We start from the raw sequence: 22,868 nt of genomic DNA, 5'->3' as shown, positions 1-22,868 counted from the left end.
TCCCAAGAAAGGGGGGGAAATTCATAGGCAGGAGTTGTAGACCTAGCTGGATGAGCAAGCATCTCAGAGAGGTGATTAAGAAAAAGCAGAAAGCCTACAAGGAGTGGAAGATGGGAGGGATCAGCAAAGAAAGCTACCTTATTGAGGTCAGAACATGTAGGGATAAAGTGAGAAAGGCCAAAAGCCATGTAGAGTTGGACCTTGCAAGGGGAATTAAAACCGATAGTAAAAGTTTTTATAGCCATATAAATAAGAAGAAAACAAAGAAAGAAGAAGTGGGACCGCTAAACACTGAGGATGGAGTGGAGGTTAAGGATAATCTAGGCATGGCCCAATATCATAAAGCCTCAGACTTTAATGAGGCTAATGAGGAGCTTAGGGATAATGGCAGGATGACAAATGGAATGAGGATATGGAGGTAGATATTACCACATCCGAGGTAGAAGCCAAACTCGAACAGTTTAATGGGACTAAATCGGGGGGCCCAGATAATCTTCATCCAAGAATATTAAAGGACCTGACACATGAAATTGCAAGCCCACTAGCAAGAATTTTTAATGAATCTGTAAACTCAGGGGTTGTACCGTATGACTGGAGAATTGCTAACACAGTTCCTATTTTTAAGAAAGGGGGGGAAAAGTGATCCGGGTAACTACAGGCCTGTTCGTTTGACATCTGTAGTATGCAAGGTCTTGGACAAAATTTTGAAGGAGAAAGTAGTTAAGGACATTGAAGTCAATGGTAATTGGGACAAAATACAACATGGTTTTACAGAAGGTAGATCGTGCCAAACCACCCTGATCTCCTTCTTTGAGAAGGTAACAGATTTTTTAGACAAAGGAAACACAGTGGATTTAATTTACCTCGATTTCAGTAAGGCATTTGATACGATTCCACATGGGGAATTATTAGCTAAATTGGAAAAGATGGGGATCAATATGAAAACTGAAAGATGGATAAGGAACTGGTTAAATGGGAGACTACAATGGGTCATACTGAAAGGTGAACTGTCAGGCTGGAGGGAGGTTACTAGTGGAGTTCCTCAGGGATCGGTTTTGGGACCAATCTTTTTTAATCTTTTTATTACTGACCTTGGCACAAAAAGTGGGAGTGTGCTAATAAAGTTTGCGGATGACACAAAGCTGGGAGGTATTGCCAATACAGAGAAGGACCGGGATATCATACAGGAAGATCTGGATGACCTTGTTAACTGGAGTAATAGTAATAGGATGAAATTTAATAGTGAAAAGTGCAAGGTCATGCATTTAGGGATTAATAACAAGAATTTTTGTTATAAACTGGGGACACATCAGTTGGAAGTAACAGAGGAGAAGGACCTCGGAGTATTGGTTGATCATAGGATGACTATGAGCCGCCAATGTGATATGGCCATGAAAAAAGCTAATGCGGTCTTGGGATACATCAGGCGAGGTATTTCCAGTAGAGATAGGAGGTGTTAGTACCGTTATACAAGGCACTGGTAAGACCTCATCTGGAATACTGTGTGCAGTTCTGGTCTCCTATGTTTAAGAAGGATGAATTCAAACTGGAACAGGTACAGAGAAGGGCTACTAGGATGATCCGAGGAATGGAAAACCTGTCTTATGAAAGGAGACTCAAAGAGCTTGGCTTGTTTAGCCTAACCAAAAGAAGGCTGAGGGGAGATATGATTGCTCTCTATAAATATATCAGAGGGATAAATACTAGTGAGGGAGAGGAACTATTTAAACTCAGTACCAATGTGAACACAAGAACAAATGGATATAAACTGGCCATCAGGAAGTTCAAACTTGAAATTAGACGAAGGTTTCTAACCATCAGAGGAGTGAAGTTCTGGAACAGCCTTCCAAGGGGAGCAGTGGGGGCAAAAGACATATCTGGCTTCAAGACTAAGCTTGATAAGTTTATTGAGGGGATGGTATGATGGGATAGCCTAATTTTGGCAATTAATTGATCTTTGACTATTAGCGGTAAATATGCCCAATGGCCTGTGATGGGATGTTAGATGGGGTGGGATCTGAGTTACTACAGAGAATTCTTTCCTGGGTGTCTGGCTGGTGAGTCTTGCCCACATGCTCAGGGTTTAACTGATCGCCATATTTGGGGTTGGGAAGGAATTTTCCTCCATGGCAGATTGGCAGAGGCTCTGGGGGTTTTTCACCTTCCCCTGCAGCGTGGGGCACGGGTCACTTGCTGGAGGATTCTCTGCACCTTGAAGTCTTTAAACCATGATTTGAGGATTTCAATAGCTCAGACATAGGTTAGGGGTTTATTACAGGAGTGGGTGGGTGAGATTCTGTGGCCTGCGTTGTGCAGGAGGTCAGACTAGACGATCATAATGGTCCCTTCTGACCTTAAAGTCTATGACTCTATCCTACCTGGCTAGTACACCAGAATCAGTTGTCTCCTTGTAGACACAGGGGGATTGGTGAATGGCCTTCCTGAATGCAGTTCCCCTGAATGCTTCCAGGAGTCTCTCCTGGGGGCTGCAGAGCCACTGTCTGCTCTCTCCCAGAGCAGCTCAATTGTCCCGGAACTTCCTGCTTTTAAGCTTTTATTCCATCTCTGACATGACTGACAGGGCCAGAGGGGCCCACAGCAGCTCTTTAACCCTTTCATCACTGGTGAGGGGTTTATACATCCAATCACACGTGCTCACAAGTCATACAGTAGGCCTACTACTGCACACACAGTTACTGCCATTGTTGATCAGTTACTGTGTATGCAAAGGACCATTCAGACACCACTAACATAAAAATAGCTTACTATTATTACTATAATTTGTATTGCAGTAGAGACTGGAGGTCACAATCAGGATCAAGGGCCCACTGTGCTGGGCTCTGTACAAACATACGATAAATGATAGTTCCTGCCCCAAAGAGCTTAGAGTCTAGATTGGGAGAGTATTCAACCAGGGGGTGGGGGAGTGGGGAGAACAGAATGGAAGGGGATGGAAAGGCAGAAGACAAGGGTGCCAGTAATGGGAATGCTAGGATTCATGCAGTCTCACACAAGTGCACAGGCTTAAACAGGTTGGGGCTTTTTAATAAGATAAGTGGACAAGGGATTAGTAAAGCACTAATAGGCCATTTACTTAGTCACTATAATTAGGCAGTTTATCAGGGCATCACAGTAGATTTGCACATACCACACTTTCCTTTCTCTGGAATTTAATCACTCAGACTATGCCTACGCTACAAGCAAGGGTATGAGTCTCTTGCTCACATACGCAAGCTCACGTTACCTCTCATGGAGCTACCGCAAGTAAAACTAGAAGTGTAGCACTTGTAGCATCAGCGGAGGCCTGGCTGAGTCACGCCAAGTACAAACCTGGCTGAAAATAGTGTGGGTGTGTACAAGGCACGGGTCAGCCATGCCTCTGCTGCTGCTATCCATGCTACCACAGCAACATTGCTATTTACACTCGCACTACCTCAGTGAGAGTACGTCTACATGAGCAGGGGAATCACACCCTACTTTGTAGTGTAGACAGAGCCACAGACAGGGGACAAGTGGCTCCTGATATACATTTTTCTGGGAACTGACTCACACTGTACTATTCTAGTTACAGACTTGTATTACACTGTACTGTCTAAAGAGTGATACTGTACTCAATTTTACAGTCTGGGCTCCCTCTGTAATTTGTTGCAGAGTGCAGTTCCTGCCATAGATCATGTTATACAATACCTGGCTATGCATTTTACAGCATGTAACAATCTGGCGTACTGGCTACAGACTAATCAAATCATTTTACTGACACTATACTTTTATTGTAATCTACAGTGCTACAGCATCTATTAACTCCCACCATATTGTATGTCATTATATCCTAATTTGGCTACACACTGGCAACGTCTTATATACCAAATTAACTTACATCCTTCTTTAAAGAGAGTGCACTGTGTATAAAATTGACTGTGCAATGATAGCTTTACGTTTGCATCATAAAGATGAATTTTCTCTCATCATACTGTATTAACCATAGAGTGATGCTTTAATTCCTTTGGTTATACAGTAGGTTAGTACATTTGAATTGTGTAGTGAGATGTGGATAGAATGACATACAATATGGGAATTAATAGTGGCTACAATATTGTATGGTACAGACACCAATGCTTGTTTATAAATTTTCAGAGACATGACTTTATAAGGCTGTGTCTTTATTTTAATCCCAGACAAAAACTATGTTAAGAGGGAGCTAAACTTGGAAGTACATATTAGTAATTAAGAATAAAATACATTACAGGGATGGTGTAATTACCCCCAAATTAAGCATGATAAACCCAGGAAATTAAGAAGTTTAAATTTCAATTAGGGCACAACCCTTAACTCTGCCCTGTTATAGACTCTTCAAACTTCCCATATAGTTAAAACTCACTGAAATCATAGAAGATTAGGGTTGGAAGAGACCTCAGGAGGTCATCTAATCCAACCCCCTGCTCAAAGCAGGACCAATCCCCCACTAAATCATCCCGGCCAGGGCTTTGTCAAGCCGGGCCTTAAAAACTTCTAAGGATGAAGATTCCACCACCTCCCTAGGTAACCCATTCTAGTGCCTTACCACCCTCCTAGTGAAATAGTGTTTCCTAATATCCAACCTAGACCTCCCGCACTGCAACTTGAGACCATTGCTCCTTGTTCTGTCATCTGCCACCACTGAGAACAGCCTATCTCCATCCTCTTTGGAACCCCCCTTCAGGTAGTTGAAGGTTGCTATCAAATCCCCCCTCACTCTTCTCTTCTGCAGACTAAACAAGCTCAGTTCTCTCAGCCTCTCCTCATAAGTCATGTGCCCCAGCCCCCGATCATTTTCGTTGCCCTCCGCTGGACTCTCTCCAATTTCTCCACATCTTTGCTGTAGTGGGGGGCCCAAAACTGGATGCAATACTCCAGATGTGGCCTCACCAGTGCTGAATAGAGGGGAATACTCACTTCCCTCGATCTGCTGGCAATGCTACTACTAATGCAGCCAAATATGCGGTTAGCCTTCTTGGCAACAAGGGCACACTGCTGACTCATAACCAGCTTCTCATCCACTGTAATCCCAGGTCCTTTTCTGTAGAACTGCTGCTTAGCCAGTCGGTCCCCAGCCTGTAGCGGTGCATGGGCTTCTCCCGTCCTAAGTGCAGGACTCTGCACTTGTCCTTGTTGAACCTCATCAGATTTCTTTTGGCCTAATCCTCCAATTTGTCTAGGTCATTTTGGACTCTATCCCTACCCTCCAGCATATCTACCTCTCCCCCCAGCTTAGTGTCATCTGCAAACTTGCTGAGGGTGCAATCCATCCCATCATCCGGATCATTAATAAAGATGTTGAACAAAACCGGCCCCAGGACCGACCCTTGGGGCACTCCACTTGATACCGGCTGTCAACTAGACATCGAGCCATTGATCACTACCCGTTGAGCCCGACAATCTAGCCAGCTTTCTATCCACCGTATAGTCCATTCATCCAATCCATATTTTTTTTAACTTGCTGGCAAGAATACTGTGGAAGACCGTATCAAAAGCTTTGCTAAAGTCAAGATATATCACACGTCCACTGCTTTCCCCATATCCACAGAACCAATTATCTCATCATAGAAAACAATCAGGTTGGTCAGGCATGACTTGCCCTTGGTGAATCCATGTTGATTGTTCCTGATCACCTTCCTTTCCTCCAAGTCCTTCAAAATGGTTTACTTGAGGACCTGCTCCGTGGTTTTTCCAGGGACTGAGGTGAGGCTGACCTGTCTGTAGTTCCCCAGGTTCTCCTTCTTCCCTTTTTTAAAGATGGGCACTATATTTGCCTTTTTCCAGTCATCCAGGACCTCCCCTGATCGCCACAAGTTTTCAAAGATAATGGCCAGTGACTCTGCAATCACATCAGCCAATTCCTTGTTATATGGTTGAATTTGACTATTTTATATACCAGGGGTGACATCCTAGACCCTCTGAAATCAATGGGAGTATTGGCATTTACTTCAATGGGGCCAAGAATTCCCCCAGATACCTAGATCACCAGAGCTACCTCTCAGGGTTTTAAATATTCATTGTCCAGGTTCACGTATGTTCATCATATGCACTAGATTGTAAAGACTTTTTAGGAGTCTAGAATGTACTTAATTTTGTGATTCAGTAAGTGCTTTTTTTCATGCTAACACATATTATACATGGTTCTTTGATCCATTAAATTCCCTTTCTGCCCTTGCTGACAAAAGATCCCTCTTCTCGCTCATAAACACCCAGGGAATAAGAGATCTCAGAGATAAGGAGAGGGAAAGAAATAATAAAAAATACAGACACAGAACTTGATGCTTCAGTCCTTCCTCATGCACGCCTTCTATTTTGCCTGAGTGAGGAGTGCAGGCTCAGGCGCACGCCTTCTGCATTAGATATGTGCAATACAAACCTACTTACACACAAAATAGAGTCCAGTGGTAAATTGAATGTCAACAAGTTAGAAGGATTTTAGTTGCATCTTTACTCTGATCTTTCGTAAAATAGTTTCCATAGCAGCCTGACATCACAAAATAATTACGCTATGTCAATGACAAGGGGCACCTTCCCAAAGTAACATGCTTAGCAATACTATACCAAATATTCTGTAGAATTTGCAGTTTGTAAACAGAATCTTTTTTGAAGCCCTGATTTTTTTAAAACAGGTTTAGAGATCAATGTTATAATTCCCTTTAGTCCTATACAATCAAACAGTAGATTTCTCTCTTATAAAGACTAATCTCTCTTATAAACATCCCAGTTTACATGCATATTGTGGGTGCAAAAAACTGCTATAGTGGATCTTAATTTAGCAGTTGTCTCCTGTGATCCCATTAGATTGTCTATTTTTCGGTCAGAATGCAAGACAGAAATGGAAATTAAGGGCGGGGGGACGGACAGAAAGAAAGCCCACTTTCCTGACTGACAGCTGTTGGTCACTTTGTTTATTTTTAACTGGAGAAAGTAAGCATAGTGTGGTGATGAGCACAGTAAATGAAACAGAATAGAGAAGAGCATTCATCTAGACTTGCAATTCCTCACAAATGGATTCTGAAATTAAAGCTGATGCAACCACCAGGCCATCTGCCTGACAACTGGTGATGTGCCAGCTGTATATTTGTGTTCTGCTGCGAGGTATTGGCGACAGTTTGGACCACAAACTTCTTTGAGATTGGGTGTGAATGTACCCTTCAATTAACATAGCTGTCAGGTTGAGTTAACAAAAAACCTCCCACCCACCAAGACAAACGACAGTTGTGAACCTGCCCAGGAGATTGCACTAAGAGGGTTTCAGTAGTGGGTTGGGGACATGGGGGAAGCGCATGTGTATGTACCAAGCAGCAACCTGTAAGCACAGTGTGATCCTGGAGAAAGAACTTTCGGGTGTGTTGGCTAAAGAGGCTTGGGGGTGTAAATTAAAAAATGCTCCTTTTGTTCCTGGTTCCTCCTGTGTTCCTTGTAAATAAACAAAACTGCATCAAAGAAAATGCCAGACTCCATCACTTTCTACTTCCAACTGGAACATCCCCAGAGTCCCAAATTCTGACTAGCCGCTCAGGTCAAAAAGGAGCGCCATTTTCTTCAAAAAGATTCAAACCATCTCACCTATCTTAAATTCAAACGTGCATGGCTGGCAAGCCAATAGTGCTTTGAATTTGATAAGAGGAAGAGGAATTCAAGAAGTCAAGACATGACATTTTGAAGCAAAGATAGTCACTAATGGCTATTTTGTAAAGAGTTCAGTTCCCATTTAAACACCTAAATTGGGAGCTGAGCTTGTGAAAATCTGGTCCTACGTGAAGGATGCTCTCTACCGTAGCACTGCTGTGCTGATGGATGCTGTGACGGGTTGGATCACAGAAACCCCCTTGGGAGCTGCCACCCGATGTGCAAAGACTACCCCTGCTTCTGTTTTCCCTGCCAGCTCAGGACTCCAGCACCCTGTCTTGCTGAGCCAGACACTCCCGTCTGCTCCAACACAGACCCAGGGTCTGAATCACTTGTCCCAAAGCTGCAAGTTTACCTGAAAACAGCTTACAGAAGTGTGCTTGTCTCTAGCACTCAGATGCTCAACTCCCAATGGGGTCTAAACCCAGATAAATCCGTTTTACCCTGCATAAAGCTTATGCAGGGCAAACTCTTAAATTGTTCGCCCTCTATAACACTGATAGAGAGATATACACAGTTGTTTGCTCCCCCAGGTATTAATACATACTCTGAGTAAATTACTAAATAAAAAGTGATTTTATTAAATACAGACAGTAGGATTTAAGTGGTTCCAAGTAGTAACAGACAGAACAAAGTAAGTCACCAAGCAAAATAAAATAAAATGCGCAAATCTATGCCTAATCAAACTGAATACATATAATCTCACCCTCAGAGATGCTTCAGTAAGTTTTTTCTCAGACTGGACACCTTCCAGGCGTGGGCACAATTCTTTCCCCTGGTACAGCTCTTGTTGCAGCTCAGGTGATAGCTAGGGGATTCTTCATGATGGCTCCTCTCCCCCTTTGTTCTCTTCCACCCCTTTATATATCTTTTGCATAAGGCAGGAACCCTTTGTCCCTCTGGGTTTCCACCCCCTCTCACTGGAAAAGCACCAGGTTAAAGATGGATTCCAGTTCAGGTGACATGATCACATGTCACTGCAAGACTTCATTGCCCACTTGCCAGCACACACATATACAGGAAGACTAACAGGTAAACACAGCCATCTGCAGACAATGGTCCTGGTTAATGGGAGTCATCAAGATTCCAAACCATCATTAATGGCCCACACTTTACATAATTACAATAGGCCCTCAGAGTTAGAGTTCATATTTCTAGTTTCAGATACAAGAGTGGTACATTTCTACAAATAGGATGATCACACTCAGTAGATTATGAGCTTTGTAATGATACCTTACAAGAGACCTTTTGCATGAAGCATATCCCAGTTACATTATATTAACTTTATATTATAAATACTAGACAGTATTTGGTCCTGCCATGCGGGCAGGGGACTGGACTCGATGACCTCTTGAGGTCCCTTCCAGTCCTAGAATCTATGAACTTATCATGTTTTTATAAAACCATATAGACTGCACAACGTCACAGATGCCACTTCCTAGAAAAGTAATAAAAGATGGCTTTAGCCAGAAAGAAGTCTGTTTGCCAAAGATGCAATCTGCTGACAAATCAGGTTGTTCACAAGACTACAGGCATCCAATCCTTCTTTAAAGTTGCCCAAGTTACAGGTTCCCTAGCCACAGTTTATTCAAAACTAGCAAGGAATTGCCAAGCAAGCCCATCCAACATTAATCAACAGATTATCAATGAAGAGACTTGTTTAGGTTTCTCTTCCAATTTGAACCCTCCACCCCTGTACAGGGAAAGAAATACCTGCAGCAAACCTTAGATATCTAATTTGAGAAATGATATTATTGTGGTATAATGCTTATACTTGCAGTTAAGTGTCATTCTTTTACTAATTCGGTGATATAATTTTACAGAGTAATCTGAAAGAGAAATATTAAGAAGCAGCAGCCAAGTAGTAATTAACTTTCTTTAGAGGAGAAAAAGCAATAAGAATGATAAATTCTTATTTTGCTGAAAGACAGAGACCATAATTTCTCTCTCAGGGAATTAATCTAAGAACCTTGAATTAACTCTTTGGGAAGCTACACTTTAAGCTTTCCTAGTGAAGATCCATTGCCATGTTTGGGGACATAATACTCTAAGATTTAGTAGCTGAGTTTAAGTAGATGAATTCCTGGGGGAAATCTTATCCTGAAACACACTGTCCTAATCAGTTAGTAAGATTCATCTCTGTTTTTGACAACCATGGGCCATATTTTTTTATCTCTGTATGCCAAAAAGCGTAACAACTTTCTGCAAAATTGGTGGATATATTTTGCACACAGACCCAAACCTCCTAGCACAGATCTCAAGTGTGCCTCGTTTTTAGGGACATTGCTCATTGTAGTCCCAAAACTACCTACATTCCACAAAAGTTTGGCCTCCCCTTACTTATATAATTGAAAATCACATCACAAAGTGATTCATTATATTGAGATTACAGAGTCATTTAAACTAAAGCAATGAATACCATGTCCTTTTAAGTTTCCTGCACAGTTAATTTTTTGTGCCCCTCATTTTGGGTCTTTGCCACACACTGTGTCCCAGCTCTGGTCCTTGGCAGGCTGAGAAGTGTTCCTCTTTCTCAGTACGTGCACAGTCACTGAATGGGCAGGGAATACTGCCCTGGAACTTACTGATCTCCAGGAATCATGGTCACGCATGCAGAGATCTTGTGCCATCACACTATTATCCGAGCCCTTCCAATATAACTGCTGCCAGGGCTTCTCTTGCCCACTCACTCTCAGGAGGTAGAGAATCAGGAGATGTTCCATGATGCAGAGGAATATTAGGATGCAATAACTTTTTGCATATTCCCCACAGGAATGTTGTTGTTGGGAGGAATAATAATAATATGCAACTGCTGGCACATCCCCTCCCCATCCCATATCCCTGACCCTGAGGGATCTGTTCCTATTTTGGTTATATTTTTTGAAACATTAATATCTCCTCATGTCAAGAAAGTATTATTGAAATGAAATTAAGATCACTTCCACATGCAGATTGAGGACACCCCCTCTGAGCCAAATTCTGCTCACGTTGCTTACATGAGGCTACTTGTCTCATCCAATAGGCTATTCCTGCAAATAAGGCAAATAGATTTTGGCCCTATGCCAACAAAAAACAAGGTTTCACAAGTGGTATTTTCTAAACATCATAACTCAGTAAATTTTAATTTGACCTTGTAAGGTCTGTGTCTATCTTACTCTCCCACATATTTATAGCATCTAAAACATAACCAGAAAAAGGAGGAGGATGAAATATGACATCTCATCAACTATTTATCATAAACCATATATTCTTCAGCCTTTTCTTTCTGATATAGTCTCAGTTATTGGACTGAATTATCTTTTCTGAAATAGCACATGATATGCTTGTGTCAAAGAGACTCTCGATGGAGGCTATCGGCTACTTTTTATAATAAATGAAATTCAGAAATTTGCATCTGGCTTCTCATGGAGAAAATAAAGCAGCCCTTTCCCATGTTATATATGACCTTCTCATTCTAAGGGCAACTTGCTTCAAGTCTTCCGCATCTCTCAATCTGCCAGCAATGAAGATGGATAATATCTTTCTTAGAATAGATAGATCTTAGAGTATATTATATTCCCCTTCTTAAGGATTCTAGCTGTAATTTTCTCTTTCCTAGTAATTGGGATTTGCACACTGTTCCACACAATGATGCATATTCTAGCTATCCACTCTGTCATGCTGCCACTGCATTTTTTTAACAATGCTGCTTGTAACTGATGTTATCAAATTCTGCAGACTTTTCCATCTTTAGTTTTCTTCATGTCTTTCTTTTTCCATTTCACCATTTCTGAGCGAACACATGTTTTTAATTTTATTTCTTTGTGACGTTTCACTACTGTGACCTTGTCATTCTTCAAAGCCGGATCTTGTGGGTTTTCAAATACTGAGTCCAGACTGTCTGTCTGATCATGCTACAGATTTTTGGTCCTGATATGTCTGGTGTTTTTATCTTTGTAGGATCAAAGTAGGCTGTTTATACCACAGTACATTACACGTCTGAAAAGGTATAGATGTCTCCATGTTTGAAATTCACCTGACCTTGTTTCATAAAATATATTCTACTATATCTAGTCGTACCATGCTGCTCCACATCCTTGTTTCATTTTCTTATACAGAAACTTTCTTCATTAAATCTTCTGTGTGGGATTTTCAAAAATACTCAGCAACGGCCTAACTCTGCTCCCAATGAAGTCAATAGTACACCTCCCGCAGATTTGGGAGATAGGCCAATGCTGAGTGCTTTTGAAACCCTGCCACTCATGAACAAGTACCTGGTCGGCCAATGTTCCATGCTTGATGCTCTCCTTTTTTCATGCCCTCTCTCGGGTTTCTTTTTGCCTCTCATATAATGATTTTTTTTTCAGGTAAATGGAATTCTTCCTCATGTTGATTGGACACTTCATGCATATTTTGCCCCACTGATCCACTATCTCAATGATTCCCCAAATGATGGGTCACAACCCCCACTGGGTTCACGAAAGGCAATCAGGGGCACGGCGGAGGAGGGGGTTCCAGCATATGGAAAATTTTATTACAATCTAAAGCAAAGAAAATCTTGCTACACCAATCCCTGTACACTCTTACCCTTCAGGGTCCAGTATCCTCTGTCAACCTCTTGAAACACACACAAATAAATTATATAGGTTTATCACTGTTAGCATTGATGCAATTTTTTTAGTCTTACTTTTATAATAAATTATAGGGGTTGATGTCAAATAAGGGGTTGCCAACTTGTAAAGACAAGAAACACCACATGCTCTCAACAGTAACTTCTCCTTGACCTTCCTAAATAATAACCTATAGCGATGTATTTTTTTAATCTATATACTGCACCTATCACATCCCTTTAGGTCATGTACTATTAATAATTTACAAACAAATACACCAATAACCATCCCAATTAACATAATGTCAATAAAATGACACTAAGTGTGTCGGAGCCTTACCCCAGTCCACACCCAGTATACATGGGCTGTGTACTGATGATCTCCACTGAGCTTGGAGGAAAAGAATCTCCCCTCAGGCAACAAAGTAATAGTGAGGTCATATGATGGCCACTAAAGCAGCCTCAAGTTTCCAGTAGTTTCCCTTCAGTTCTTGCACTGTCCCCCCACTGAAGATAATCAGTGGCTGTAGCAGCCCCACCCTCACTTCTCTTATGGGCCAGCTCCTAATTTTCCCTCTATGCAGGGAGCCCACACAATGCACAGCCTTACTCTTCTTTGTGCAGGGATTTGGTCAGGGGCGGCTCTAGCTTTTTTGCCGCCCCAAGCACGGCAGGCAGGTTGCCTTCGGCGGCATGCCTGGGGGAGGTCCCCGGTCCCACGGATTCGGTGGCATGCCTGCGGGAAGTCCGCCAGTCCCGCAGCTTCGGCATACCCGCCGCCAAATTGCCGCCGAATCCACAGGACTGGCGGACCTCCCGCAGGCATGCCGCCGAAGGCTGCCTGACTGCCGCCCTCGCAGGGACCGGCAGGGTACCCCCCGCGGCTTGCCGCCCCAGGCACGCGCTTGGAGCGCTGGTTCCTGGAGCCGCCGCTGGATTTGGTATCCTGCCCCCACAATACACTGAGTCTGCACTGGTTTGGCTGCAGTCAGGGCCCTCAGTGCCTTTTGTCAGAATTGCATCTGAAGAAGTGAGGTTTTTTTACCCATGAAAGCTTATGCCCAAATAAATCTGTTAGTCTTTAAAGTGCCACCGGACTCCTTGTTGTTTTTGTGGATACAGACTAACATGGCTACCCTGATACTTTTGTCAGAATTGTTTCCTAATAGATCCACAGCCCACTTTTCCCAACAGGAACTAAAAAGCTCAGTCAGCTCAATCTGGTGAGGAAGAATTTAATTTAACTAGAGTTGGTATCACTGTTGAAACTATGTAAACCCATATGGATGTTCTGGGCCTGACTTTCTACTGTCTTAGGTCTTGTGTACTCACTGCATTGATACAGAGGGAGTGCAAAGTGAGTGCAAAACGCTACCAAAGGTGTGAGTGAAGAATTCTCCTTTGTACCATTATACAACCATTCAGTTATAGATTTTAAGACCAAAAGGAATCATTATGATCATCTGGTCTGGCCTCCTGCATAGCAAAGGCCATAGAATTTCACCAAGTGTTTCCTGCATCAACCCCATAACCTCTGGATAAGCTACAGCATATGTTTTAGAAAGAGACAACCAATCTTGTTTTAAAAAGACTCCAAACCACAGAGAATCCACCAACCCCCTAGGTAAGGTGCTCTAATGGTTTATTATCCTCACTATTAAAAATGTGCACTTTATTTCTAGTCCACATTTTTCTAGCTTCAGCTTCTATCCACAGGTTCTTGTTATGTATTTGTTAGATTAAAACGCCCTCTACTACCAGAAATCTCTTCCCCGTGTCAATACTTGTAGACTGCAATCAAGTCACCTCTTAACCTTATCTTGGAAACACTAAATAGATTCAGCTTCTTAGGCTCTCATTGGAAGTCTATTCCAGACCTCAAATCATTCTTGTAGCCCTTTTATGAACCATTTCTAATTTATCAATATCCTTTTCAAAGCATAGATACTAGAACTGGACACATTATGTCAGCAACGGTCTCATTTATGCTATACAGAGTGGTAATACCACCTCCTTACTTTTACTTGATACTCGCTGGCTTTCCATAATACAATCTCCCATCTATAAATCCCATCTTTCATTCTTGGTTCCTAGAGGTAGGAACTTGCATTTGACTGTATTAAAACACATGTTGTTCAAGTATGGCCAGCTTACCATATGATTTAGTTCACTCTGTAAAACTGACCTTTCCTTACTGTATTTACCATTCACCAATTTTGTGTGTTATCTGCAAACATTACCAGCAATGATTTTATATTTTTTTTTCCCAGATCACTGATAAAGATATTGAATAGCAGTGGGATGCGAACAGATCCCTGTGAGACACCATTAGAAACATCTCCACTGAATGATTATGCCTCATTTACAATTATTTTTTGAGATCTATCAGCAAGTTTTTAATCCATTTAATATGGGTTGTATTTATTTTGTATAGTGCTATTTTTTTAAATCAGAATATCATGGGAGACTTAAAGAAGTCCATGCATTTTACAGTATGTCAATGCAGTCATATTTATCAACCAAATTTGTGATCTCATCAACTATATCACTTTTGTTTGACAAGACCTATTTTCCATAAAACCATGTTGATTGGTATTAGTTATATTTCCATCATTAAATCTTTACTGACTGCATCCTAGATCACCCTTTCTGTAATCTTGCCAAGAATCAATGTCAAGATAACTCGCCTATAATTACCTGGGTCATCCAGTCTATCCTTTTAAAATATTGGCAGAACTTTGGCTTCTTTCCAATCTTCTGGCATTTACCTAGTATTATAAGATTTGTTAAATATCCCTGTCAATAACTTAGAGACCTCCATAGCCAGCTCTTTTAGTTTTCATGCAAGAATTTTATCTGGTCCTGCAGACTTAACCCAAGTGTAAATGACAACACGAGATGCAAGATAGTGGAGAATCAGGCCCTTTAATTTTGATGCAACCCCACTTGCCATCTTAATCAGTGCACAGAACTAAGATTCTATTTAAAAGCTTGTATATTGCAATGCATTCCACACCAGCATGGTTTAATAGATGTTTCTACACTTTCCTTGTGTTTTGTCTACTTTTTCCTTACCTGGAACTTACAATCTTACAGTGACCCAAGAAAACCAAAACAAACACCAAAAGCAACCACAAATGCCTTCCAGTGGAAAAATGCCTTAGAGTGAGAGACTTAACGAGCTCAGTTTCTTTAGTTTATGAAAAAGAAGACTGAGACATGACTTGATCTGTGAGGTACCTAGAACACTTTGGATGCTTGATAAATAATAAAGAGCAAAATACCCAGTTTCTACATGTGATGGGGAAAAGTTGTACATGCACATACCCGTGCCTGCTCCTGGTCTTGGTCTATACAGATTCTAACACAGAAAATTGGTGTAGAGTCCAACATTTGTGTGCATGCAGGTGTTTAAATTTTTCGAAGTGCATGTATAAATATTTGAATGTACAGTTTTGCAGGTGCAAGAGTGGAGGTCATTGACTGAAAATTGGGCCCTTATAGTTGGCTCTCAGTATATGAAATTGCTTATTGATATCATTACACGTGTGACAACAAAAAAAGTGTGAACACTGAAAAAAATCATTACAGAATTTAATATATGCTTTCTACAGCTACACAACTGAGAGACTGAAGTGTAATTTTTCTCACATTCTTCTGGCTAATCAAGCATTACATACCCAGAAAGAGAGATTAAAGTGTATGTGTGTCAGATATCACTTACCTTTTATTCAAATAAAAATTCTTTTTCCAAATAAGGGCCATATCATCCTGTTAGTTTATAATAACTCATGTAGGAGAGACTATGTCCTGAAGGATTTTTAAAACCAAAATCCTAGCCCATTCCTGCCGCCCTAACTCAAGTAAAATCCCCTAGGCTGAATGAGAACTGAATGTGGTATCATCAAAAGATGTCAACCTCTGTGTTTGATCCTTCACATGTAAATGCAGCCCCTCTACTATTGCCAGATTTAATAAAAGCACTACATTGTGTTCTTCTGTTATAGGATGTATCAAAATAAAGCCCAAAATAAAATATGCACCCACACTTTAGTAGAAATATGCATATTTTACTTCTTCAAAGGTGTTTGGTTCTTGCACTAAATATACCTTCATGTATATTTAGCTAACATTATTTATTATTATAACATCTATTTATGAGAACAACATTGCATGATTATGCTGAATGACCTACACTCTTAAAACAATGAAATGACAACAAAAACAGAACATGATAGAACTTGTAGGAAAATTGCCAGTGCTCGTCGAAACTGAGTAATGCTGATTTTCTTTTCTAGTTATACCTCTATTCCACAGCAATTACATGCCTTCTTCTGTTATAAAATCTTAAAAGCATGCAACCTGCAAGGATCTACAATTGCGGATTTTCAGTCATATTTCTTTATCTTTGAGGCAGATTTTTGAAACCTGGTTTTAAATTGAATGATCAGATAATAGCTAAATTAAGATAAATTAAGGTATAATATTTAAGCAAGCAGCAGTGTCCGACCCTTTCAGTATCCTGTATCTTTCTAGTCCTTGTTCTCCCAAGGCTTTCACAAAGAGCTGACAATGAAAGACAACCAACCAGCGTTATAATTATAAGTTCATTTCCATGGGATTTTCATTTTGGAATGAAAAAAAAATCAGATATGATTTTCAATAGAACTCAGTACTGGCTAAATTATGCTCCCATTGAAGATGATGGTTAAACTCCCATTGTTGACTTCAATGGGAGTGGTTAGGCCAACTTTGGAGCTTTTGAAAAAATCACACTTCAGATTTGCTTGAAAAATGGGAACACAAGTCATCAGTGCCACCCTTGTGTGTCTGCAGCTTGATACGAATCCAACCAACTCTTTTTTCAAACAGCCAAATTCGTGCTGTGATTTCTAAACGTTTTTTCTCAACTGCACAGGAATAAAGTCACAAAGCCAAAATTCATTCCTGGCTTACACTGGCTTCTGTTTGCGTAAAGCAGGGCCCCAGATCTCTGGTGTTGGAAAGTATACCAGTGATCTAGAAAGTTAACTGCACTGGCTGTGTAAGGTGCATGACCAAAGCAGGTTGGAGATGCATCGGTTCAGTGCATAGTCACAGCACTATCTACCAGCTAGGTTTCTGTGGAGCCCTAGCCACAGGTCAAAGCTCCACCTGTCTTTGGTAGACAGCAAATCCCCAGTAGAGCCCCGGGACCTTACTGATGCAAAGAGATGCAGCTTGCTCCTCCCTGCATCAATGAGGATCCATAAAATTAACAGCATATTTGAAGATATTTTATAGAAGAGAAAAAGAAGTGGCTAATATCACACGGGATTCCCAGAGCAAATATAATGGGCCAATTCCTATTCTCACTGAAGTCAGTGGCAAAGCTATCATCATTGACTTCAACTGACTTCAGGATCAGGCCCAAAGTGATAAAGGAAGCCATTGTTCTGTGCAGAAACTTAAACACTATAAACAAAACAACCAGCAAGTATACCTAAAATACATAAACAAACAATACATAAGAAATGTGAAGAACTTGAAAACCCATTCTGAACAGACAAGAAATTCGTACAACAACCCAGTAACCGTAAATGGCAAATTAAATAATAGCGAACAAACAACTTGGAAGAATCAGAGCTGTGAAAATTAAATTAATTTAGCTGTATTAAGGAGACTGGATAAGTAACTGTAATACCCATTTTGGAGACATTTCCCTATGCTTCCAAACAGCTTATTTCTGCAAAGCAAAAACCTCAACTTTGGTGGTTTCCGCAGGAGGGCAGGTGAGATTTGTGCTTAGACGTCATACTCAGGTCCTCCCCAGATTGTTACAGAATTTTTTTTTCTTGTTAAAATTGCTTTTATTACCATCTTAACTCTGGATCTCATTCCTCTCTCCTCTACTTCCTGCTGCCAAAACCTAACATTTTCCACAGGCTCTTCAAAGCTTTGTTATACCCTTCCCCATCCTGCTCCTCTCTCCTAACCCAAACTATAGTTTGTTTGGAAACCTAGGGAGGGAATACTAGGGGAGACCAGGATTTCTCTCTCTCTGTATCTCTTTCTTCCCCATGCACTTTCCTGAGGAAGGCACTATATGCCTGTGATGGGGAATTTCAGATGAAGTCTGCATACCTCTACATTGAAAATAATAACTACAATGGGATTTCTATCTTTCTGCCATGGCGGGGGGGGGGGGGGGGGAATAAATCTTGTTAAAAACACACACAAAATCCAACGACCTCAGCTGCCCTCCAGCCTGGCAAGAATAACAAGACTTCATCCTGTGATGTTACTGAAAGGAGGAAGGTTTCCTGGTAACTACATGGAAATTCACACTAAAGACTAACCTTCAACAGGTTACAATACTACTGCAAATAACCCCCAGCAGTCAATCTTTCTTGTTCTATGTGGCCACTTTATAGCATCCCCAGGTTTCCCCTACCATTTTGGTATGACCTTTGGTCTACTAGAGGACAGATTTTTGCTGGTGGTTTCACTATATTTCTTAATATGCCAGCCCTGTCCAAATGGATGTTCTGGGTTAGATGTACATGATTTAGTTTCTAGATTCCTCTCTGTTTTATTTAACAATTTCTGCACACTGGGGCTGCTTTCTAAGACACACATCTGTTTTTATGAGGATGCAAGGGGAAGAGACAGCGGTCATATGTTACTCTAGCATATGCTTCAATACATTACAGGCAGTCACAGTGTACACAAAGTCTGATTTAGACAGGTAATCTCAGCTGTTAATGCAGTTAAGCTTTTTCATGTATTAGCACGATCTCCCAACTTCTCTCCTTCCATGGGGTGACTTTAACTCCGGGCACAGTTACTGCATGGAAGTTTTGACTTGACACCCCTACACATACACATACAAACACCCCAGCCCCATCTCTGCGGGGAGGATATTACCCCTTGACAGTCAGTGTTAATCTGCGTTTCTCTATGAGCCCCCTAGCCCCTTCACTGCATGTGGGATATTAACCCAGTCTAAACGATTACCAGTGCATGTAAGTTTCTCCAGCCCCCCTCTCCGTGCAAGGAGACTGACTGTTGATTAACCCTTGGCGGCAGGTGCTGGTGAATGGGAGTTGCATGACAACCCCCCCCCCCCACACACACACACACACACACGCACACGCACGCACTCCTATTAACCCGTGAGACTCGGGTGCCCGCAGCAGGCGTAAGTTTATTCCCCCCGCCCGCAGTGCTGACTGCACCCCTGACTCACCCGAGGTCAGCTGCATCCAGGCGCAGATCTTGTAGACGGTGGCCGTGTTACAGAAGAAGAAGAGGGTGAAGCAGACGATGCAGGCGATGATGAGCGTCATGGAGAGCCCGATGAAGAAGGAGGCGGCTTTGAAGGCTCCCGCGGGCAGGCTGGAGAAGTCCGTGAAGGTGCCCCGGCAGGTGAGTTCCCGGGAGAAGCCGTTGCCGATGCAGTAGTGGAAGAGCCCGAAGTAGCCCGCCTGAGGGGTGTCCACGCCGTCGCCGATCCAGTAGGGCTGGATGAAGCACACCACGTTGACGATGGCAAAGCAGATGGTGAAGATGGCCCAGAGCACCCCGATGGCCCGCGAGTTCCGCACGTAGTTGGTGTGGTAGAGCTTGGCCGCCTCCTGAGCCGGCAGCATCCCCGCCGCTGCCGAGGCTGCCGCCGCCGCCCCCGCCGCCGCTCCGGGCATCCTCCCCGAGAGAGCCCCGCGCGGTGCACTGCCCGCCCCGGCGCTGCGACAGCCAGACCCTCCGCCCAGCGTCACACGCTTCGCGGCATCCCCCGCCGCCGCCTAGGGGGCGAGCATCCCCAGCCGGCAGGCGCTGGCCCGGGCGAGAGCCCGCCCTGCTGCCGTCGCCGGCGCTGCGGCGGCGAGTGCAAAGCCCCCCGCGCTGCTGCCCCGCCGGCTGCTGCTGCGCAACCGCATCCCGGCGCGGCTGAGCCGGAGGGGAGGCGCGCGCCCAGGTGGGCAGCTGCCCGGGGCGTGGGGGCAGCGGGCAGCCGCGCTCTGCCCCCACGCAAAGGGAGGGGCCGGGAGCGGGAGGCCAGGGGTGGGGGACGGGGAGCAGCCTCCGAACAGGCTGCAGTGAGGCCCTGCACAGAACGGCGGTGTGCCAGGGGCTCCAGAAGTTGGAGCGGGAGTATCTGCAGGCAGGGCCACCCAGCACGGGGGAGATCTAAAGAGGGCCTGCAAAACCTCCAGTCTCCCCTAACTCAGCCCCAATATGGGCTTCCTGGGTTTTCAAATTAGGTTTCTACTTCTCCTTGTGCACCTGGCCTTGGAAACACAAGGGCTCCCAACAGAGCACCAGGCTTAGAAACTAGACACTGAGTGTTGTACAGTAAAGAGCACTGGCCTCTCGCAGCCATCTCTGGGGACTGGAACAGCCTGGGGCACCTGCCTAACTTCCCTCACTCTTGCTGGCACATGGACTCTCTCACCCACAGAAGTTGGGCTAATGAAAGATATCACCTCACCCACCTTGTCACTCTCAAATCCTGGGACCAACAGGGCTACAACACTGCAAACAGCACTGACTGTCCTTTGTCCCCCACAATCCAGTACCTGTCTACAGCACAGGGGAGGTGATCAGAAGGCTTGGACACCAGTCCCTAGGCAGGGTCAGTAGCTGTCTGCATAAGGTTGAGCTACCTGCCACTTGCAGCAGTGGTGGCCAGACTCCAAGAGGATCTGACTTTAGGTGGGATTCTCCATTGCTATGGAATATTTAGGGTAAAAATGGTAACAGCTTCCATGTGCATCAAGCCACCTGAACTCACAAATTCTGGAGTAAAGCATGAGATCGGCACAAACAGGGTTTTCATTGTGGGTGGTTATGCACACATACAACAAGTGGATGCTTGAGGATGGGTGCATACAAAAGGGCTTGGTTATGGAAGTGGTCTCATGAATAGATGTGTGCAACAGTTTAGGGCAACTGCACCTGTATCTTCCCTAAGTGGTCCAGCTCCCTACCATTGCCTGTCTTGGGGTGGAAACCTGTGTCTCAGTCCCTTCCGACTGGTGTATTTCCAGGCTGCACAGTTCCCCACCTACATTGTATTATTCCCAGCGGAGATAGGTTGCCCAAGCAAAACTGCTTGCTTTTTCTTCAGAGACTGATAACAGAGTGATTGTCAACAGTTATAAGTTACCAGACAGTTCTATTTTATTCTTAAGGTAAAAGCACTGCAGAGAAAACATTAAAAAACAATAGAAGAATATACATGCACACTCATAGAGTTTGGGAGATATCTGATAAGCCTAATATGGGCTCTGGCAGGAGCAGTCCACCAGCCCACCCAGGGATTTCCTTTGTGGTCACAAGTTCATCACAGCTTCAGCTCAGAACAAGCACATTCATACCACGTTTAGTCCACCCTTTATACAGTTCTGGGGCCTTAGAGCTGAAGTTTCCAGGAGCAAGTAATTAGTAAACAATGTGTTTTCCTGTCCAGGGTGTAGCTTCAAAAGGGTGAATTTCAAATGGGCCATTTGTATTCCCCTTACCTGTGAAGTGGATTTCCTAGGAAGTACTGGGGGTATTGTTCCAAAAGCCCCTTTGAAGTTCCTAATACCTTGCAAGAGAGTGCATTAGTCACTCTCTTAGAGAAGGGACATGCCGGCAATACCACATACACAACTGCATTTTTAATAGAATGGATCCTAAAGGTTTAACTTAATTCAATAAAGTTCATACAGGATATTGTCAGTCTGTCACAGCGCAGTCTATATTCAGAATTGGACAGGCCCACATAGCTGAGTAAGTTAGTCATGGTTCATGCAGGTGCATGCCAAAATGTAAAGTCGAGGTGGTCCCCATTAGTCCTACATTGGCTGCTGAGCCTGCTATTCTTGTGCAAAAGAGGCAGCACAGGGCTGGCCTTACCATGAGGCAAACTGAGGTGGCCGCCTCAGGTGCCAGACTGTGGGGGAGTGCCACTAGGACCCAGAGTGTGGAAAATTATGTCTGCTGCTGGTGCATATGTATTCTCTCTGCTCTAGATGCACAGAGATGGTGGAGTACTGTGCTGGAGGAAGGAGGGCACAAGAGACATAACAGGCAGGCAGGAGAAAAGGTGAGAGGGAATAACAGAAAGCAACAGGAGCTGCAGGGAGAGAGAGGAGAAGGAGCCTCTTATGTACCTCTCTAGCACCCTCAGGAGCCTGGACTGATTAACACCAGCTTCTCAGGAAGCTTCCTGTTTCCTGCTGCTTCCCTGAACCCACTTGAGGAGAACAGGCAGTCAACTGAAGTAGTAGGAGCCAGTTAGGCCCGTAAGATGCTGATACCTTCCCTCACTCAGGCCCTGCTACCAGCCTGCTTATTTGTCCCCTTCAATTGAGTGTTGAGAGCCACTATAGCTGGCACAGAACAGCAGTCATGAGTGAAAGAAGAAAACGCCCCTCTGGGGCAACATAAAAAGCAAGAAAGCAAAGGAAGCTTTTCTATCTAAGCAGGAAGGAGCTCTCCTGAGATACATAGACACAAATGTTCAGGGTGAGCCTTCCGGCCCCAGTGAGGATGTGAGTGGTGAAGAGATGCCTGATCTTCCAGTTAGTCGGAGTGCAGGTGACCTGGCAGCTACTGCAGCATCCATATCTCCATCTCAAATGGATGTAACCATGCACATTCCTGA

At 43.4% G+C, this 22,868-nt stretch overlaps 1 protein-coding gene across 1 annotated transcript in view; it reads right to left on the bottom strand.

The window, feature by feature from the left end:
* The window catches only part of LHFPL3 (LHFPL tetraspan subfamily member 3), a 307,666-nt gene extending 287,749 nt beyond the window's left edge, over nt 1-19,917 (bottom strand). The window contains exon 1 of the mRNA XM_065423732.1: nt 19,464-19,917. Within this exon, the coding sequence (XP_065279804.1) occupies nt 19,464-19,917 (454 nt within the window). The remainder of the gene's footprint in view (nt 1-19,463) is intronic.
* Between the last annotated feature and the right edge of the window lie 2,951 nt (nt 19,918-22,868).

This window comes from Emys orbicularis, chromosome 1 (assembly GCF_028017835.1).
Source record: "Emys orbicularis isolate rEmyOrb1 chromosome 1, rEmyOrb1.hap1, whole genome shotgun sequence".
Taxonomy (NCBI): Eukaryota; Metazoa; Chordata; order Testudines; family Emydidae; genus Emys; species Emys orbicularis.
This window is presented reverse-complemented; position numbering and strand designations above follow the sequence as displayed.